The following is a 16,741-nucleotide window of genomic DNA, read 5'->3' as shown; positions in this document are numbered from 1 at the left end:
GCTGGGGGAGAGGAGCGAGGTCAAGGATGGCTTCAGAGAAGTAAAAAAACAGGCTGTGGGGATGGGGGCTGTACTCCAGACAAAGACAGTAATAGTCTGATCCAGGATAGTGCAGGTATGAGACCATATGGAATATGAAACAAAGCTACAGATGGGGCCGCTGAAAGAAATATGGCCGGAAACTTTGGGGAAAAGAATTGAGTTCAAGTCCAAATTTATTGATAGATGAGGAGTTCGGGATTTATTCTTGTGTTTTTTACATAAGTGGAAACATGATTTCTTTTTTTTTTTTTCCTCCCGTATGGGGGAGAATGGAGCACTAAGTGCTGTTTTGGAAAGATGTAGTAGGTCCAACGGTGGATTAAGAGGTCAGACTTAAAAAGAAAAAAATAAACTATTATAAAGTTATAAAGGAATATTGTCACTTGAGGAAACATCTTAGCCATCAGCACTAAGTTTTGAAGCTCCATCAGGCTGGATGAATGGAGCAAGATTTCACAATAAAGGCTCCTTTCTGCTGCCATTGCCTAGGAGGCATACTGTGCTCCTACATGCGCTAGACTGGAGCCCCATGGACAGCAGTGGAGTCAAGGCAACTGTACATATCTAAGGGAGATCAGGAGAGGCTGTAAGATGATCTAAGCTAAGAGCTCAGGTCAACTTGGACATTCATTCTTACATTCCCTAGGGAAATAGAACCAGAGGGGCCCAAGGGTTCTTGAAAAAAGAAAAAAGTCCAATCATTTGGGTGTTAGAAGAGCTAGGGGTCCGTGAATGAGATTAGAGACAAATTGCATGATAAGGAACCAAATGAGGGCTTCCTTCTTGGTTGTGATGTCAAGAAGTCTAGACATAGACTTGGCTCTGAAGGAAAAAAAAAAAAAAGGAAATAACTAAGAACTGGCTCAGGAGAGTATATTTTAAAATGGCCAATCAAAGCAGAACTTCCATGATTCTAGGAGGAGATACAGTGATGCGAATGAGGCTACCTAAGACCAGGAGCCGTTGAAGAGCCCCCAGTGCAGTATTTACAGGGTGCCTTGGAGCTTCATGGTTGGTTTGCGTTCAGCACAAAGTAACCTGTCTCCTTAATGAGCCAGGACTGAAACGTCTCCTGAGAGAAGAGTGACTGCAGAGAGGATGAAGGTTGCCTTTGGGATCAAGTAGGTCAGCCCTGGCTGCAGAGTGCAGAAAAATCAAAAAGGGTTCAGGGTCAGGTGATATTAGGAGGAGAAAGAACAAAGTCCTGTGTGCCGGATTTTCCAATGATGAGCCAAAACTGCCTACGGAGGTGGCCAGGCTGGAGTACTGCAACCAGTAGTAGCTTTAAACTAGCCAGTTTAAAGTTATAAGGCTGTCATTTTTTTCCTTCTGTCTCTTGGTTCTGGGGTAGTAATAAATATACAGAAAAACTCAGACTGAGTCTCTCTCTTTTCTGAGAAATTCAGAATATTGGTAAGAACTGAAGTCTCCTAGCACAGTGGATAAGATGGGAAAGACTAACACTTTGGTAAGATGTCCAGAGAGTGCCATTCAGCCTTGGCCACCAGCATGGCTTCTTCTGTGGTCATTCTCATGTAAGCAGCACCAGAGGGTTTCAGCATCTTCAGTTTCTGGCAGTATAGGGGGAAATGGGAGCACTGGTGTTTGGGAATATGTCTTCAGTCTCCTCTGACTTTTAAAGCACTGAGGTATGCCCCAAGATATAGGTATGAAAACAGGCCTTGCCTGATTTCATACCTTTCTATAGTTGATGCGAAACAAACCCTCAAATGGGTACGGAAAGGGTTTTTCCATCTTTGTCTGACTTTTTTGGGTAAGAGTCAAAATCAGGATGCATAAAGAAAAATATGGTTTGCCTGTTTTTCTTGTAATTTTGTTTTTTGTTTTGCCAGGAACAAAGAATTTTGAGCCCATCTAAGACTCATTCATTATATGCATTATGCAAATTAATTCCTAATTTACCCGCATCCCCATTATTTTATTGAAACCAAACAAACTTTTTTAGCAGGCAAATGAAATAGCACTGCAGCGGTTTGGAAGACCTGAGCATCTAAACATTTTTGGCTGTACGTGTGGCTGCCACTCCCTCTGACCGAGACAATAATATTAAACTTTAACATGATGCAGGATGTTGTAATCCTACAAGAGAGAGAAGTGGTTGGGCTCTAAGGTCATGGTTGGCAAAGGCAAGACCTTTGTTCTGTCCAGAGGGCTGTAAAATCTGTGAGCGAGCGTCATGCTTGGCCCGCTCCCTTCACGCAGGCTTCCTAGGGATTTAGTTTTGTCTTTTTTAATAAAAAAAACTATGTTAGTTTTATGTTTTTTTCTTTGTTATTTATTTTCTTTATTTTTTTTGGCTGCGTCGGGTCTTAGTTGCAGCACGCAGGATCTTAGTTGCGGTACGCGGGCTTCTCTCTAGTTGTGGCGTGCAGATTTTCTCTCTCTAGTCGTGGCTCGCGGGTTCCAGAGCACGTGGGCTCTCTCGTTGAGGCACGTGAGCTCAGTAGTTGTGGCGTGCAGGCTTAGTTGCCCCTTGGCATGTGAGATCTTAGTTTTCTGACCAGGGAGCGAATCTGAATCCCCTGCACTGGGAGGTGGACTCTTTACCACTGGACCACCAGGGGAAGTCCCCTTAGGGATTTAGTTCTGAATTTCACTAGCAGTGATCAGTGGTGGTAGAGAATAATAATTTTTTTCTTCTAGTTTTATTGAGATATAACTGACATACAGCACTGGTGTACAGCATAATGGTTTGCCTTACATACATCATGAAATGATTAGCACAATAAGCTCAGTGAACAGCCATCATCTCATGTAGATAGAACATTAAGGAAATAGAAGAAAGATGTTTTTTCCTTGTGATGAGAACTCTTGGGATTTACTCTGGACAACATTCATATTCACATACAGCAATGTTAATTATGTCTCTCCTGTTGCACATTCCATCCCTAGTGCTTATTTATCTTATAGCTGGAAGTTTGTACCTTCTGACCACTGTCATCCAGCTCTGCCTCCGCCCCACCCCCCTGCAACCTTCTGGTAACCAGAAATCTGATCTCTTCTTCTATGAGTTTGTTTGTTTTTGGAGTATAATTGACCTACAGAACTATGTTAGTTCCCGGTACACAACATAGTGATTTGATATTTCTATGCATTTCAAAATGATCACTGTGGTAAGTCTAGTTATCATCTGTCACCATACAAAGATATTATATAATTTTTGACTATATTCCCCACACTGTACATGTCATACCTGTGACATTATTTTGTAACTGAAAATTTGTACCCCTTAATCTCCCTCACCTATTTCTCTCCTCCCTCCACCCCCAGATAATAATTTTAATGAATAGTTCTTATTCTTTTTTCCTAGTTTAAACAGTGTGCCTTTTCAGGTTTTATTTCTCAAACCTATTCACAGTTGTTTGATGGTGAAACAAGGGATTTGTTTTTTAAAATGATTTTTGATATTAATAAAAGCCTATTCCATTTCCACTGCTTGTGTTTAATGCTGTGACTTTTCAGATGGTGATACCTATCATTTCGCTAATCAAACAGAAGATGGTATTTGTATTGTTTAGCAGTGTTATATCATGGAAAGATTTTTTTTTCCAGTAAAAATTTAGCCATAGTAAGTACAGTGATATGGGGAAAATAGGCTTTAAGCCCTTGTGATCATAAATTGAAGTCCGTTTAAAAAGAAAAAAAAAAAAAATCATACCCCTTCTCCAGCAGTTGTTACCTTGCTAAATGGATTCGTTTCCTTGAGCTGTTGTACCGGAGTACCACAAATGGGGTTGCTTAACACAACAGGAATTTCTTCTGTTCTGGTTCAGGAGGCCAGAGTCTGAAATCAAGGTGCCTGCAGGGCCTTGCTCCCTCCCAAGGCTCAGGGAGAAAATCCTTCCTTGCCTCTTCCAGCTTCTGATGACTCTAGGCATTCCTTGCCTTGTGGCCACATAACTCTCATCCTTGCCTCTTCACATGGCCTTCTCTGTGTGTCCTTTTCTATCTCTTATAAAGACACTGTTACTGTCCTTAATACCACCCTAATCCAAGATGTCATCTCATCTTGATCCTTATCTCAAGCATGCCTACAGAGACTGTATTTCCAAATAAGGTCACATCCTGAGGTTCTGGGTAGACAGGAATTGTGGGGGGTGGGGGGGGCGGGGAGGAAGAGAGACAGTATTCAACACATTACATTAAATTATAGATGTTTTAACCTGTAGCTTGGTTAGATGGTAATAGGCAAGAAGCTGTCATTGATCATTATTAATTTTGCATATTCTTCTATTATATAATTATTATATAACTTATCACATTGTATTACAATTATTTATTTACCTACTTGCCTCTTGCATTAAATCATAAGAAGGCAAAGACTGTCTTTTTTCCTGATATAATGCACCTAACAAAATGGTTATTTATGTTATATTAATATACATATCTACATATATCACAGCAAAAAATGAATGGAGTAGGTTAGAAGGATAGAATCTTAGAGTAATTTAGTCCCTACCTTCAGTCCACACCTTTACAGGTCATGAATTGCTCTAGAGACCAGCTAGATAAGCCTACAGATGTGGCTACAGTCATGTTCTCTTTACTTTCCAATTCAGTGTGCTTTCTAGCACATCAAATCATCTCTATATTAAAAGGTTTAACTGTGAGTATTCATAGAGTGCTGTTAAAAGCACGCAACCACCCCAAACCCTGGGTACTAACCTACGTTCAGAAGCCTTACCTCTCCAGGGTGTAGAATTTCTCTCACTGTGTGCAATTTTAAAAGTTGAATCTAACCCACAAGAATACTTTCAGGAATATCTTTGCAATTCATACATTGCAGAGAAGACCACTTGAGATAGGAAAGGATGAAGAATGACTGCGACCATCTGTGGGGAGGGTCACGTGTTGAGATGGGAAAGGCTGAATCAGGTGGTTTGACTTTGATCTTGAGGCAGCTGCTAATTAGTTGAGCAAATCACTTCATCTCTGAACCGGTTTCTCCAATGAGATGAGCTGGTTCCTTCCAGTTCTGTTCTAAGAGTTAATATCACTGTTTGTCATTCCACATGCAGGTTTCTTTTCATCCCAACTAGCTTCTGGCTAAGAACCTCTTCCATTTCTCTGTGGTCATAGCAACTAGTACAGTGACTTCCTCATGGTAGGGAACTTATTATTTTTTTTATTTTTATTTTTCTTGCGGTACGCGGGCCTCTCACCGTTGTGGCCTCTCCCATTGCGGAGCACAGGCTCCGGACGCACAGGCTCAGCGGCCATGGCTCACGGGCCCAGCCGCTCCGCGGCATGTGGGATCTTCCCGGACCGGGGCACGAACCCGCGTCCCCTGCATCTGAAGGCAGACTCTCAACCACTGTGCCACCAGGGAAGCCCTGGTAGGGAACTTATTAACCAGGCCCTGCTAGTGATACTGGAAGGTGAGGAGCAGAAACCCAGCCAGGCTATGCTGAACCTCATGTCTAAAGCCAAAAGGCTCAGAGCATCCATCGTATGTAGCCAGGGCTGCAGCAAGCACCCCAGGACACAGACAGACAGATAGATTGGTTCTGAGTCAGTTTCCTGTATCCTGTGGAGTCAAAAGGAAGACCTGCACACAGCAACGGGCCTTGTGAACAATGGTCACTTCCTGTGACCAGGAGAGTCTGAGGGCCGGGGGTGGCCACTCACGGTTCAGACAGCACTTTCAGGCAGGGTGCTCCCGAGGCCACATCTGTAGACTGTTTCTCTTCAGATCTGCAATAAAACTCCTTCTCTCCCTTTTTAACCTGTGTTAAAGAGTTTACAGTAAAGTAAACCTTGAACTTGCAAGAGTGAATTTAGCTTTCCCGTGGAGGGGGAGATAACTAATACTCTGCTTATGGGTACAATAGCGTTGGATATTCATATACTCCGATGCCAGCTTAACTATATTCATCTTTGTTTCCTCGTGTGAAAAATGGCAGTGCCACAGAAGTTTTAAAAAACCCTCCACACGCAAGAGGGAGGGGATGTGGGGATATATGTCTATGTATAGATGATCCACTCTGTTGTAAAGCAGAAACTAACACAGCATTGTAAAGCAATTATACTCCAATAAAGATGTTTAAAAAAATTTTTTAATTAAAAAATAAATTAAAAACCCTCCCCGTTTTTTATCCTAACACACAAGTATATTAATAGTAGTAGTAATAGTGGTAGTCGACACTTTTGTAGTGCTTTTACCATTTGTCTGGCACTGTTTCGAGCACTTCACACATATCCACCTACTCAGCTGTGTGCACAATGTCATATCATCATGTTCAGGGCTAATTCTGTACCAGTATATGAGTTGTTCCCCATCAGGAAAAAAAGAGTGACTAGCAAAAGAATAATGATGTCAGAGAATAGTTGTGAGAATTAACAGCAAACAGGGAAACCGAATCGAGTGATTTCTTTTTTGTGTTGTGGATCACGTGAGGTGCTCCATCTGCTGCAATGGAAAATGCTGAGAGATAAGAGAAACAAACGGGCTGGCTCTCGTGCTGCCCCGCACTGGACCACACGAACATCGACTGCTCGCCCCCGGCTCCCCTCACTTTCCAAGATGATCCTGGCTGATTCCAGGGTGTGAAACTCCGTATGAAAGATAGGGAGGTGTCAGCAGCTCAGCCCAGAAAGCTGGGGATTGGGCAGTGGCTTCCTGTAATCCCAGGCGCTGGCTGACTGCCCCGCTCCTGGCAGTGCGGGCTGGGAGGTGGGCTGGGAGACAGCTGTGTTAGCACTGCAGCCCGCAGCGGCCCGTGGAACACTGGCCCCTCATGGAACTGCCTCGCTATGTTCTGCCTGAAAGGTGAGGGGGCTTCGGGCCCGCTGGGGTGGTGAAGTTACAGTTAGAAAAAGGTTCGTTAGGCATCAGAGTCTAAATCCAAGAGCTAGTTCTCTTAAAACCAAAGTTTGAGGGAGTTTTGTTAAGCATGAAAGTGAAAAAGTCATTGTTCTTTTTTGGTTGCAAACAGGAAGAAAGACCTCCTGCTGGGGAGATGGAATTTTTCTTTTAGACAGAGAGGATATTTCTCTGTTTGGATGCGTTTGGGATGTGTTTTGTCATAGACAAGAGTAATTAAAAGTTTAGAATGAAAGGAAACTTAATAGTCTAAGTGGGAATGGTTTACAGCTGTAGTATGAGTCCTGTTAAGAGAAGTTTTCATGTGATGATTTGCTTCTGTAAAGGGTTAGAGTGAGTAGAAAGGGGGAAGCGATTCTATTGCTTTCAGCTTTAATGTGTGACTCCAGGAATTAAACTAATTTTTACCGTAGAACAGACTTCTCATTCTAGCTATGTGTGTGTGGATTATAGTACTTTGGGAAGTACTGGAAGATGGGGAATATATGTAGTGATTCCCCCATTAGTTGGAGAGTATTTTCTCAGGCAGTTATTTTTTCTTCAACACTATTTTTCTTCCAACTCCTGTCATAATGTAATTAAGCATTTAAGAATGTGGTTTTTGATGAGGTTGTTGGAATGGGGGAGTTAAAATGAATTTCCTTGGAACCAGAGTAGACTATTTTGTTCATATCTTTTGGTGTATATCATTGTGTTGATGCGAAATTCTTCATGGCTTTTTAATTTTTGGAAATAAAGTGGTCCTGGCTTGCTTTGCTGATTTGCCCCTTTGTCCTGAGTCTATTACTGAGGTGTTGACCAGGGTTCTCCAGTCTCACCCTTTATAGATTTAACCCTGACACCTTAAAAACGACCAAAGTCTTTAATATTAAACTTTGAGTTTGGGTTGTTTGTTTATATGGTTGGTATAAGTTTGATCAAATCGACGGGGTAAAAGCAGAAAAGAACATCACATCTTTCTCTCCCTAAGAATTCAACTAGGGGGCTTCCCTGGTGGCACAGTGGTTAAGAATCCACCTGCCAGTGCAGGGGACACGGGTTCAAGCCCTGGTCTGGGAGGATGCCACATGCCGTGGAGCAACTAAGCCCGTGCACCACAACTACTGAGCCTGTGCTCTAAAGCCCACGAGCCACAACTACTGAGCCAGCGTGCCACAACTACTGAAGGCCGCACGCCTAGAGCCCGCCACAGCTAGAGAAAGCTGCACACGGCAACGAAGACCCAATGCAGCCCAAAATAAATAATTAATAAATAAATTTATTAAAAAAAAGAATTCAACTAATTCTTACTCTAAAGTGTATCTAGTTGCAATGGATTTCTAAGGAGCCCCATCAGCAGAAATGAATTTGAATATTTCTGAAAAATAATTTTAGGTGAAATGAGTTATGGGCTTTCCTGATGCTTTCTCAAAAAATTGTTTGCACAAATAAAAAGTGTAACTATGAAGAGCCAAAATTCAGTATCATTGGATGAGTGTGCCTCCTAACCGAGTGTCATTTCCCCAGCTGAAATCATTATGATCTAATGACAGCTTCCGGTTTAGGATTTTTAATTGAATTCAGGTGTGGAGTTGTTGCAGGGCATGACTTCCGCTGCTTCAGCGTGTTTGCCTCCACCCATTCCCATCACAGCAATTTCATTTTATTAAAGAATATATCAATTTCATGGACTCTTAGTTTCCGAGGTAACTTGGGAGATTTTAGAAAGTCAAGTGAATGGCATGTGATGACAACTGAATGCTTTCATGCTGAAGTGTGTGTTCTAATCAGGACTCCACGATCCCTTTAAAAAAAAAAACAACCCACTTTCCCATCTCCCAGCAGCCAGGACAGCATTTGACATTTTGCTCTCTTCCTGTGATTTATAGCCTCTTGATTTACAATAATGATTTTTAGGTTGCCCTCTGTCCTACACGTGAGGCCAACCCAAGATAAAGTCATGGTGAGTGAGATTAAACACAGGAATATCAAGGGCTGCTTGTGTTGCTTTGTATTCCTACTGCATTTGTGTTTCCCTCTGATGGAGGCTTTTTCAGAGGACTTCATTAATTGGCCTGTTTCTGTGGCTCCCTGAGGTCCTAGGAGCTATTGGTTATGATTAGTGTGGACATTAAAGGAAGCATGATTGCCCGTCTTTTGGGTTCAATTGTGTCTTTGTGTATTTCTTTTAATTGTTGAAGAAGACACATCAGACAGCCTCCCACATGGATTCAGGGTTTCCTTTTCTCCGTTTATACTTCTTTTTTTCGGAAGTCATGTCTACTCAGCTTTTGGTCAATTTGGTGCTAGAAAAAGTGTCTTCTTGGAAGAGAGATGTCATCTTTGTCACTGTTGTTGGCTATAATAGCTCGTATAGTTACAATCACCCTCTACTGTTGCCATTGAAATAGCTCAGATACATTCACTCCACCCACGTTTGCTTCCTATGGGCAACATCTGAGCTCCCAGTCTCTGGGAAGATGTTCTCTCAAGTTCTGCCAAGGTCCTTGTCGTTAACAAAGCCGAGGTATGTTGTTCCTTCACTGTGTAATCAGCAGTCTGGGAAGTGAGTTTCCAGCCAGTCAAATAATATGATTCACAGGAAACTACCATGCATATATTATATACCATTCATGGATGACTTTATTCAAAAAATCAGAATAAAATATTTTTACTTCCAAAACTGCATGGAACATAATTAAGTTTCTCCGAGACGATTCAGAAATGCAGATTTCTTAATTACAGTGCACCAGCTTCATCTTTATAAATATTAATTATCTTTTCAGTACATCTCTTAACTCTGAAGACTATCTTTTTCTTTTAATTTCCAGTCTATCACAGATAAGTATTTTGTAAAACATAAAATCACATGCTGTGGGCTGTCACCACAATGTCAAACAGGTGTAATAAAGTTCTTAAACATTTTATTTCATTTTCTGTAGTAATCTTACTGTAGACTGGTAACAAAGCATTGGCACTTGTAAGTAGACAAATCTGTATAGTTAGTAGACACTTCTGTATTAGTTTCCTAGAGCTGCTATAACAAATTACCACCAAGTGAGTGGCTTAAAACAGGAATTTCTTCTTTCAGTTCTAGAGGCTAGAGTGTGACCTCAGGTGCTGACAGGGTCTTGTTCCCTGTGAAGTCTCTAGGGCAGAATCTTTCCTTGCCTCTTCCAGTTTCTGGTGGCCTCAGGTATTTCATGGCTTGTGGCAGCACCTATGACTCTGTCTTCACATGGCCTTTCTACCTGTGGGTCTCTCTGTGACTCTCTGTCACTTGATTTTCTTATTAGGACACCTGTCATTGGATTTGGGTTCTGCCCTAATCCAGTATATGAGCTCATCTTAACTGACTACATCTGCAGACTCTACTTCCAAATAAGGTCACATTCTGAGGTTCCCAGTGGACATGGATTCTGGGGGGGACATTAGTCACTCTATGAGAATGGACCATGCATAGCCACATGGATTGAGGGTAGCATTATAGGAGGTGTATTTAATGGAGAGCTGTAAGAATGGCTGTCCAGTGTAGCTGCTGTGATAATGTATTTGAAATGTGTAGCATTGCCAGTTTGACAAGTTTGTATGTGTAGGTAGAAGGGTTGAATGTACCCACTACGATCAGTCAAGCAAAAGAAAATGTTGCCTTTTTATTTCCTATAAGGGATCCAGTTTCCTTCATGTACTCTGATCCTGCTGAGATGGGGAAAAACAAAAAACAAAATTGAACTTCAGTTCACTGCAGTCAACTCAGTGTGAGCCAAAAATTTAAACAGTTGCATTAGCTCCGCTCAGGCTGTTGGATGAACCGGTCTCTCAGAATTCTCCTATTATCTCCTTCTCTCCAAAGTGGATTCTGTTAAGTTCCTCCCTTATTAATATAACAGAAGTGATGCATGCTAAGTTATGTACTTTTGAATCATTGACTTTCTCATTACCTAATTTTTGAAATGTTAAAGTAGGGTACTTCCGTGTAGTTGCATTTAAAACATAAGGTATTTTTAAAAGTGTCCTCACTCTTAATATGGAAAGGATTAGTACATACATCCTTTTGTACTCTAAGAATAATTTCAGTGCGTTTCGTGAGAATCGTGAATCTTAAGTTTCTGAATTTAATATTGATTTTACCTGGCCGGCATTCTCTCCAGGGATTTAAACCTGGCTTTGGGGTTGGACTAGATTCTTTCCCTTCCTCTCCTCTTACTGTCATCCAAGATCCAGAAATTGAGTTTCATGGTTTGGAAAAGTGGTGCATTCTGTACAGTGGGTGTATCCCAGCTGCCTACATACTCAGCATGGTAGGGTCCTGTCTGCATCCTTTTCTGCTTCACAAGTTACAGATTTAGGAAAGCCTTTAGGTTGTCCAATAATAGCAGAGTTATGTTGGAGATTACAGCTATGAACTATGTCAGGCATGTATTTCTGCTCCCGAGAGGGCAGTTCATCGTAGAAATTCAGCTCTGTCCTTCCTCCTCGTGCACCCTGGAACAGATCACAGGCCTCTTTCCAGTTGTCTCGTGTATGTTGTACATGTAAAAGAATTCCTTAGATTCTTTTCTTGGCAACATTTGGAAAATAATGTCTGGAATCAGAAGCAGATTTGTTATTTCTGTGCTGAAACAAGTGCATTTTTCAAGTTAGCAAGCAACCATTTGCTCTGGAAGGTTCCCCGCCCCTTCTTAAATCCAGTAATAACCTGTCAAGTAAGTGTTGAGCAAGGTTCATGCTATTTTACTATTTGATTCTGAGCATCATTTTAAAAGGCTTGAACAATCAAAATGCAAAGTGACCCTGGGAATATTGCATCTGTGTGAATCTGGACATTTCATTATCATACATTCAGATTTTGAGTTTTACTTAAATTAGGAGCAGCCTTTAGGACCACAGTCCTGCAAGCCTTTCCTCCTTTCATTTAAAAATGGCATATAATTGCTAGCCCATAACCTATAGCTACCAAGAGGAATTCGCATTTGCTAAATCTGCAATTTAAAGTAGCACTTTTAATAAACACACTGATGATATCATGCATTTTTCAAACTGGCGGGCAAAGCCCTTGAAATTTAATAAACCAAACAAAGCTAGCCCTTTATTTCCTTTGTCTTTCCCTTGAAAACTTTATCACGCTTTCCAGTTCTCTTTCTTCCTTCCACTACTAATCAAAATCTTGCTTTTAAATACATTGCAGTAGAAGCCAGATCACTGTGCTGAAGAGGTGATATAATAAAAACTAGGAGATGCCATCCTTAAGGAATGAAAGAGCAGTTAACAGAGCTTTGCTGCCTGAAGCACGCAGGGCTGGGGGTCTGCTTGTCTGTGGAGCATGCTCTGTGCAAGGATAGTGCCCTGGGTGATTTGGTGGAACTGAATTAAATGACTCGAATTACCAAAAGCTTTGGCAGAGGTTTCCGTTAGATTCTCCATTTGAATATCTCCTGTCCCATTTTTACCTATTTTTGGTTTCTTTCTTTGCTGATTTCCGTGTCTCTTTTTTTCTAGTTTTTCCCTTTCCTCCTCTCCTCGTCCTCTGATTGCTCATTGAGGGGGCTGCATCATACCTAAGCTGGCTTGAACTCCCTCTGGTTACGAAGGTGCAGATCAGTAATCTGCACACGCGTTAGTAAAGGTGATAGTTAATAGACGAAGGCAGATGGACCAGTGTGATAAAGGCAATTTACCACTCAGGACATCATGTCACCACCATCAGCCAGGCACAAAGGTATGCAGGGGTACGTATTTTTCTATTTTAAACATCAGAAGAAAATACTGCCGAACAACCTAAGGGCCTTTAAGCAATTAATAGCTTTTGCATGATTGAACGTATTGGGGACGCAGGGTAGGAAGATGGATATTCCTAGATTTGAAAAATGTCCATTGTTTTTTAAAATCATACATAGCAGTTGGATTTGAAATTAAGAGGTCTTCATTTGACAGGCAGTAGTATAATGACCAACTATTGGGTATCATATATGAGCAGTGTCCGTGCTCCATCTGCTGATTATGTCATGTTCATCGGGTTTTGTTAACTTAAATTGGGTTTAGAATTTGTATTGTTGTTACTGTCAAAATGTGGCTAATACTGAGAGCCATTGAGACAAAGGCCATGCTGGCTTGAATGAGGACTTAATTTGGGGGGGTGGGCTTGCACGATAAGAGCAGTGTGAGTGCTTGTCGCCATTTCTTCGTTGGAATGTCTTCTTATAACAAAAAGATATAAATAGCATAAATTGAGCTTTAGAAACTGGGAGTTGAAATATAGTTTAAGTGAATTTATATTTAAGTGGAGTATGGTTCTCAAAGGTCAGATTATATATTACATGTTTGTTCTTGAGAGATTTGGCAAGAGGCAAGACAGCATTTGGAAACAAAAGAGAAAAATTCCCTCCTCTGATGACCATAAGAGGACATCTATTCTCCTTGTGGTTTTATTTCACTGAGTGAAACTGTGCAAGCTTTGGAAACTTTTAGAATGAAAGTTGGGACACCTGCCTCTGCTCTCTGATATGTGGAGGGGGAGGGGCGGAGGGGTGCCCTGCGACTTGCCCGGGGTGTTCTTAAGACAGGGAAGAGAGAGGGCGTCCAGAATGGTTAAGGTGGCTTCAGGAAAGGCAGGAGTCCAGGAGATTCCAGAGTTGGTAGAAGGTTGGCTGGGGAAACTGAGAAGCTGAGAGTAGTGCCTTTTCTGGTTTCAAACAGAAAAGGTTCCTCAGCAAATGAAGAGGGAGCCTCAGAAGATGCCTGTGAGGTGGCATGGTGAGGGAGAACAAGGCATGTGGGAGCACCTAGCCCCAGATGGTACTCCGTCTCTCCTTCCTTGGCCATCTCTTACAAATTTGGAGTTTTTCTTTAACCCTTTCCTCATTTTTAAGAGGACAAAGGAGGCTGTAGTTCCTTCTTTTCCTGCAAAAATGTTGCTATAACAGAATACCTAGTTGTATGCAAAAAAAGGCCAATATTATCCCAAGGTGGCTACTTTATATATCTAGATTCATACAAAACTTGTTGATATTCTGAAATACCTCTGAGGTTCATCACATCTGACCGAACTGTTTTGACAGAGTTTAGGGTGTAAGTGTTAATTCATCAGATGTTAATGGGTGCTTACCATGTGCCTGGCTCCCCCCGCCCCAGGAAAGCCTTCCATCTCCCACGGTCCTGGACTTCTTCCAGGCCCAGGACTCCTCGGCGCCCAAGACCTTTCCAGCTGCTTTCCTTTCCTCTCAAAAGGCACTACAGCTTGCGCCTGATTTGGGGGTTCCTTTTTCCCCCAAGATTGACTTTGAGAACAAAGCAAAGCCAGAGACTTTTTAAAGGGTTTCCCCGCTAATGATGACCCAGATAACAAAACAGTAACAGATTAATCTATGAAGAAGATTCAAGAAATCCCAGCTCTGTCCGTTAATAACATAAGCTTGAGTAAAGATCTCCTTAGCTATGAGAGTAGCAGCTGCCTGACAAAAGATCAAGGATTAAATAATAACTTACATAAAATGCTGGACCTTTTCTCACGAGTATGTAGTAGTGTTAGTTAGATGTGACCTCTCTAAGTGCTTCATAAAGTTACTGATTAGACTTACCTTGGGCTTGTGAAAGTAAAGACCCACTTCTACCACAATTTGCGAATACAATGTAACGATCATATATAGTGAAAAAAGGCAGATGTACTTCTGGTTTTTCATTGCAACATATTTACACCAACTTTGGTAAAGTTTTCTGGAATCACCTTTGTATGAATACACCCAGATGAATACAAAGAATCATAAGTCACATATACTGGCAAATGAGCACTGTAGCAACACAAATATTTTGAAAGCGGGGGAGGCCAAGGAGAGTATCCTGACGTGGTTCTAACTGCTCCAGCGGAAGTGTTTGCTCCCACAGCAGTTGAGACGAAAACCATTCCTTTTTGGAAATGGAAATGTTCCTGGCAGAACAAATACTTGATAACAGTTTAAAACAAGATTTGGGCTGCTTGTATGGTGCCTTTTATAAAACTGCTTTGTATTCAGAAAAATCTCTGCATATCTATAGACGAGAGGAACGGATGGGTGGGAAGTTTTATCCTTCATAGGTAGACATGTCCTTATTTCAGGTTGACTGTTGAGGAATCGGTAACTGGCTCTCCTTAATCGCTGGAGTATTTCTCCTTTCACTCAATTCCTTCTTCCATTGTTAATTGGCCCATTTTCCACCTCAGAGAGAACAGGTTCGTGAGTGTAGGAGTTGTCCAGCTGAACTGTCAGTAAACTACAAAGGAAGTTAAAAAAAGCAGACTCGAAAGATGACATTGTGTGTCCATTCCTCCAAAAAAGCAGGGTCCATAAACGCCGGAAGGACTGAATGCAGATGAGTAAATTTTTGATGGCTTTAAGCATGATTTAAAGCATTGGTTAACACGAGATAAAACATTAGTTTGATATTTGCGATCACTTTTAGGTTTGGGATTATATGATTACAACAGAGACAGCTTCTTTTCAGTCACCTGTTGCGAACATCTAAAGCTTAAAGGTCCAGTGTCTTTTCTGCTTCCCACAGAAAGTTAATGTTGGCATGGCAGACATTATAAATCTTTATTTATATGCTATTTTGGCTTATAGTAACACATTTGGCTAGAAGTGAGTTTGTCTTAGTTGCTCCCCGCCTCTCACTCACCTTCATGAAATGGTTGAATAGATCCATTGTTGGGAGTGTTATCTGCAAAAGATAAAGTGTCTGTGAACTGAGGGGAAAACAGGAGCCCCTAAAATAGATGAGATTCCTTTGGCACATGACATACCAAAGGGTTCTCCCCGACTGCTACTTTGGACAGTGTTTGACTAGGTTTTCTTTAATTTTCCCTTTCCCTCATTTCAACACTGGAAAGTGACCTTCCTGCTCTGTGTATGAAGACCAGCTACCTTTCTCTGTCTCCCACTTGATATTGGCCCCATAGCAACCCTGTGACGTCTGCAATTAGGTCAGGCTGTAGGGATGCCCGATAGAGAAGCGAGAGAACAGGCAGGCTTCTCTCTGCCAGAGTCGTGCTTCCTCGCTGCACAGCGAGAATTCTCATGTCAATTCTAAGATAATCCTCTAATCAATGTCAAGAGCCCTTTGCTGCTTTTCAGTAAGGGAATCTAGTATTTGTGATGTACTGATAATTCCCACCTTTCTATCTCCAACTGGGACCTCTCCCCTAAATTTCAAATGTGAATATCCAACTGCCTCCTCCACGTTTCCAATTGGATGTCTGAAGGACCTCATGAACTCTCCTGGTCCCCTTCCCGCTTTGTCCCCACATCTCTCCCACCGCAATCTTCCTCATTTCCATAGGTGGCAAATCCACTTTTGCAGTTGAGCAGGCTATAAACCTTGAAGTCATATATGATTCCTGTTTCCCTGCTAACCTCCCCCGTTTAATGTCAGAAAATCCTATTGACTCAATTAAAAAAAATCTTTTCTGGGATCTGACTACCTCTGGCCACCTCTAGTGCCAGCTCGTTGCTGGGTCTCACCTGGACGACTATCACAGCTTCCCTTGACAGCCTGTTTTCAACCCGGTTGCCAGAGTGAACCTTTGAAAACCTAAGTGAGCTCACGCCACTCCTTTGCTCAAGACACCTTGCACTCAGAGTAAAAGCTCAGGCCTTGGCAATTTCCCGTTGTTTTGGGAACATCAATCACAGGCCAAAACTAAACCATAGAGGAGAAGAGTGGTTTTCTGAGAACCACAGAACTTGTAGCTGCGTCAGATCCTTCATTCTGGCAGAAAATGAAAAGGTTTCCTTGCTGAAACCACAGCCCCAGGTGAGTAGTGTTCTTGTCCGGTGCCCGTGGAAGGTGTGGTCTTTCATGAGACGCCTTCATCTTTTCTGTAGTGGGAATGAAGATCATTCC

At 41.8% G+C, this 16,741-nt stretch overlaps 1 protein-coding gene across 5 annotated transcripts in view; it reads left to right on the top strand.

The window, feature by feature from the left end:
• Positions 1-16,741, top strand: part of NHSL1 (NHS like 1) — a 237,698-nt gene that overhangs the window by 128,470 nt on the left and 92,487 nt on the right. Inside the window, exon 1 of one of the 5 annotated variants that reach the window (XM_073789658.1) lies at positions 6,316-6,832. The exons of the other annotated variants lie outside the window; for them this stretch is intronic. Within the exon in view, the coding sequence (XP_073645759.1) occupies positions 6,817-6,832 (16 nt within the window). The 5' untranslated portion in view covers positions 6,316-6,816. Of the gene's footprint in view, positions 1-6,315; positions 6,833-16,741 lie in introns of those variants that run through there. 5 annotated transcript variants of the gene reach the window in all.

The sequence above is a fragment of the Tursiops truncatus genome, chromosome 12, assembly GCF_011762595.2.
Source record: "Tursiops truncatus isolate mTurTru1 chromosome 12, mTurTru1.mat.Y, whole genome shotgun sequence".
In the NCBI taxonomy this organism is placed as follows: Eukaryota; Metazoa; Chordata; class Mammalia; order Artiodactyla; family Delphinidae; genus Tursiops; species Tursiops truncatus.
This window is presented reverse-complemented; position numbering and strand designations above follow the sequence as displayed.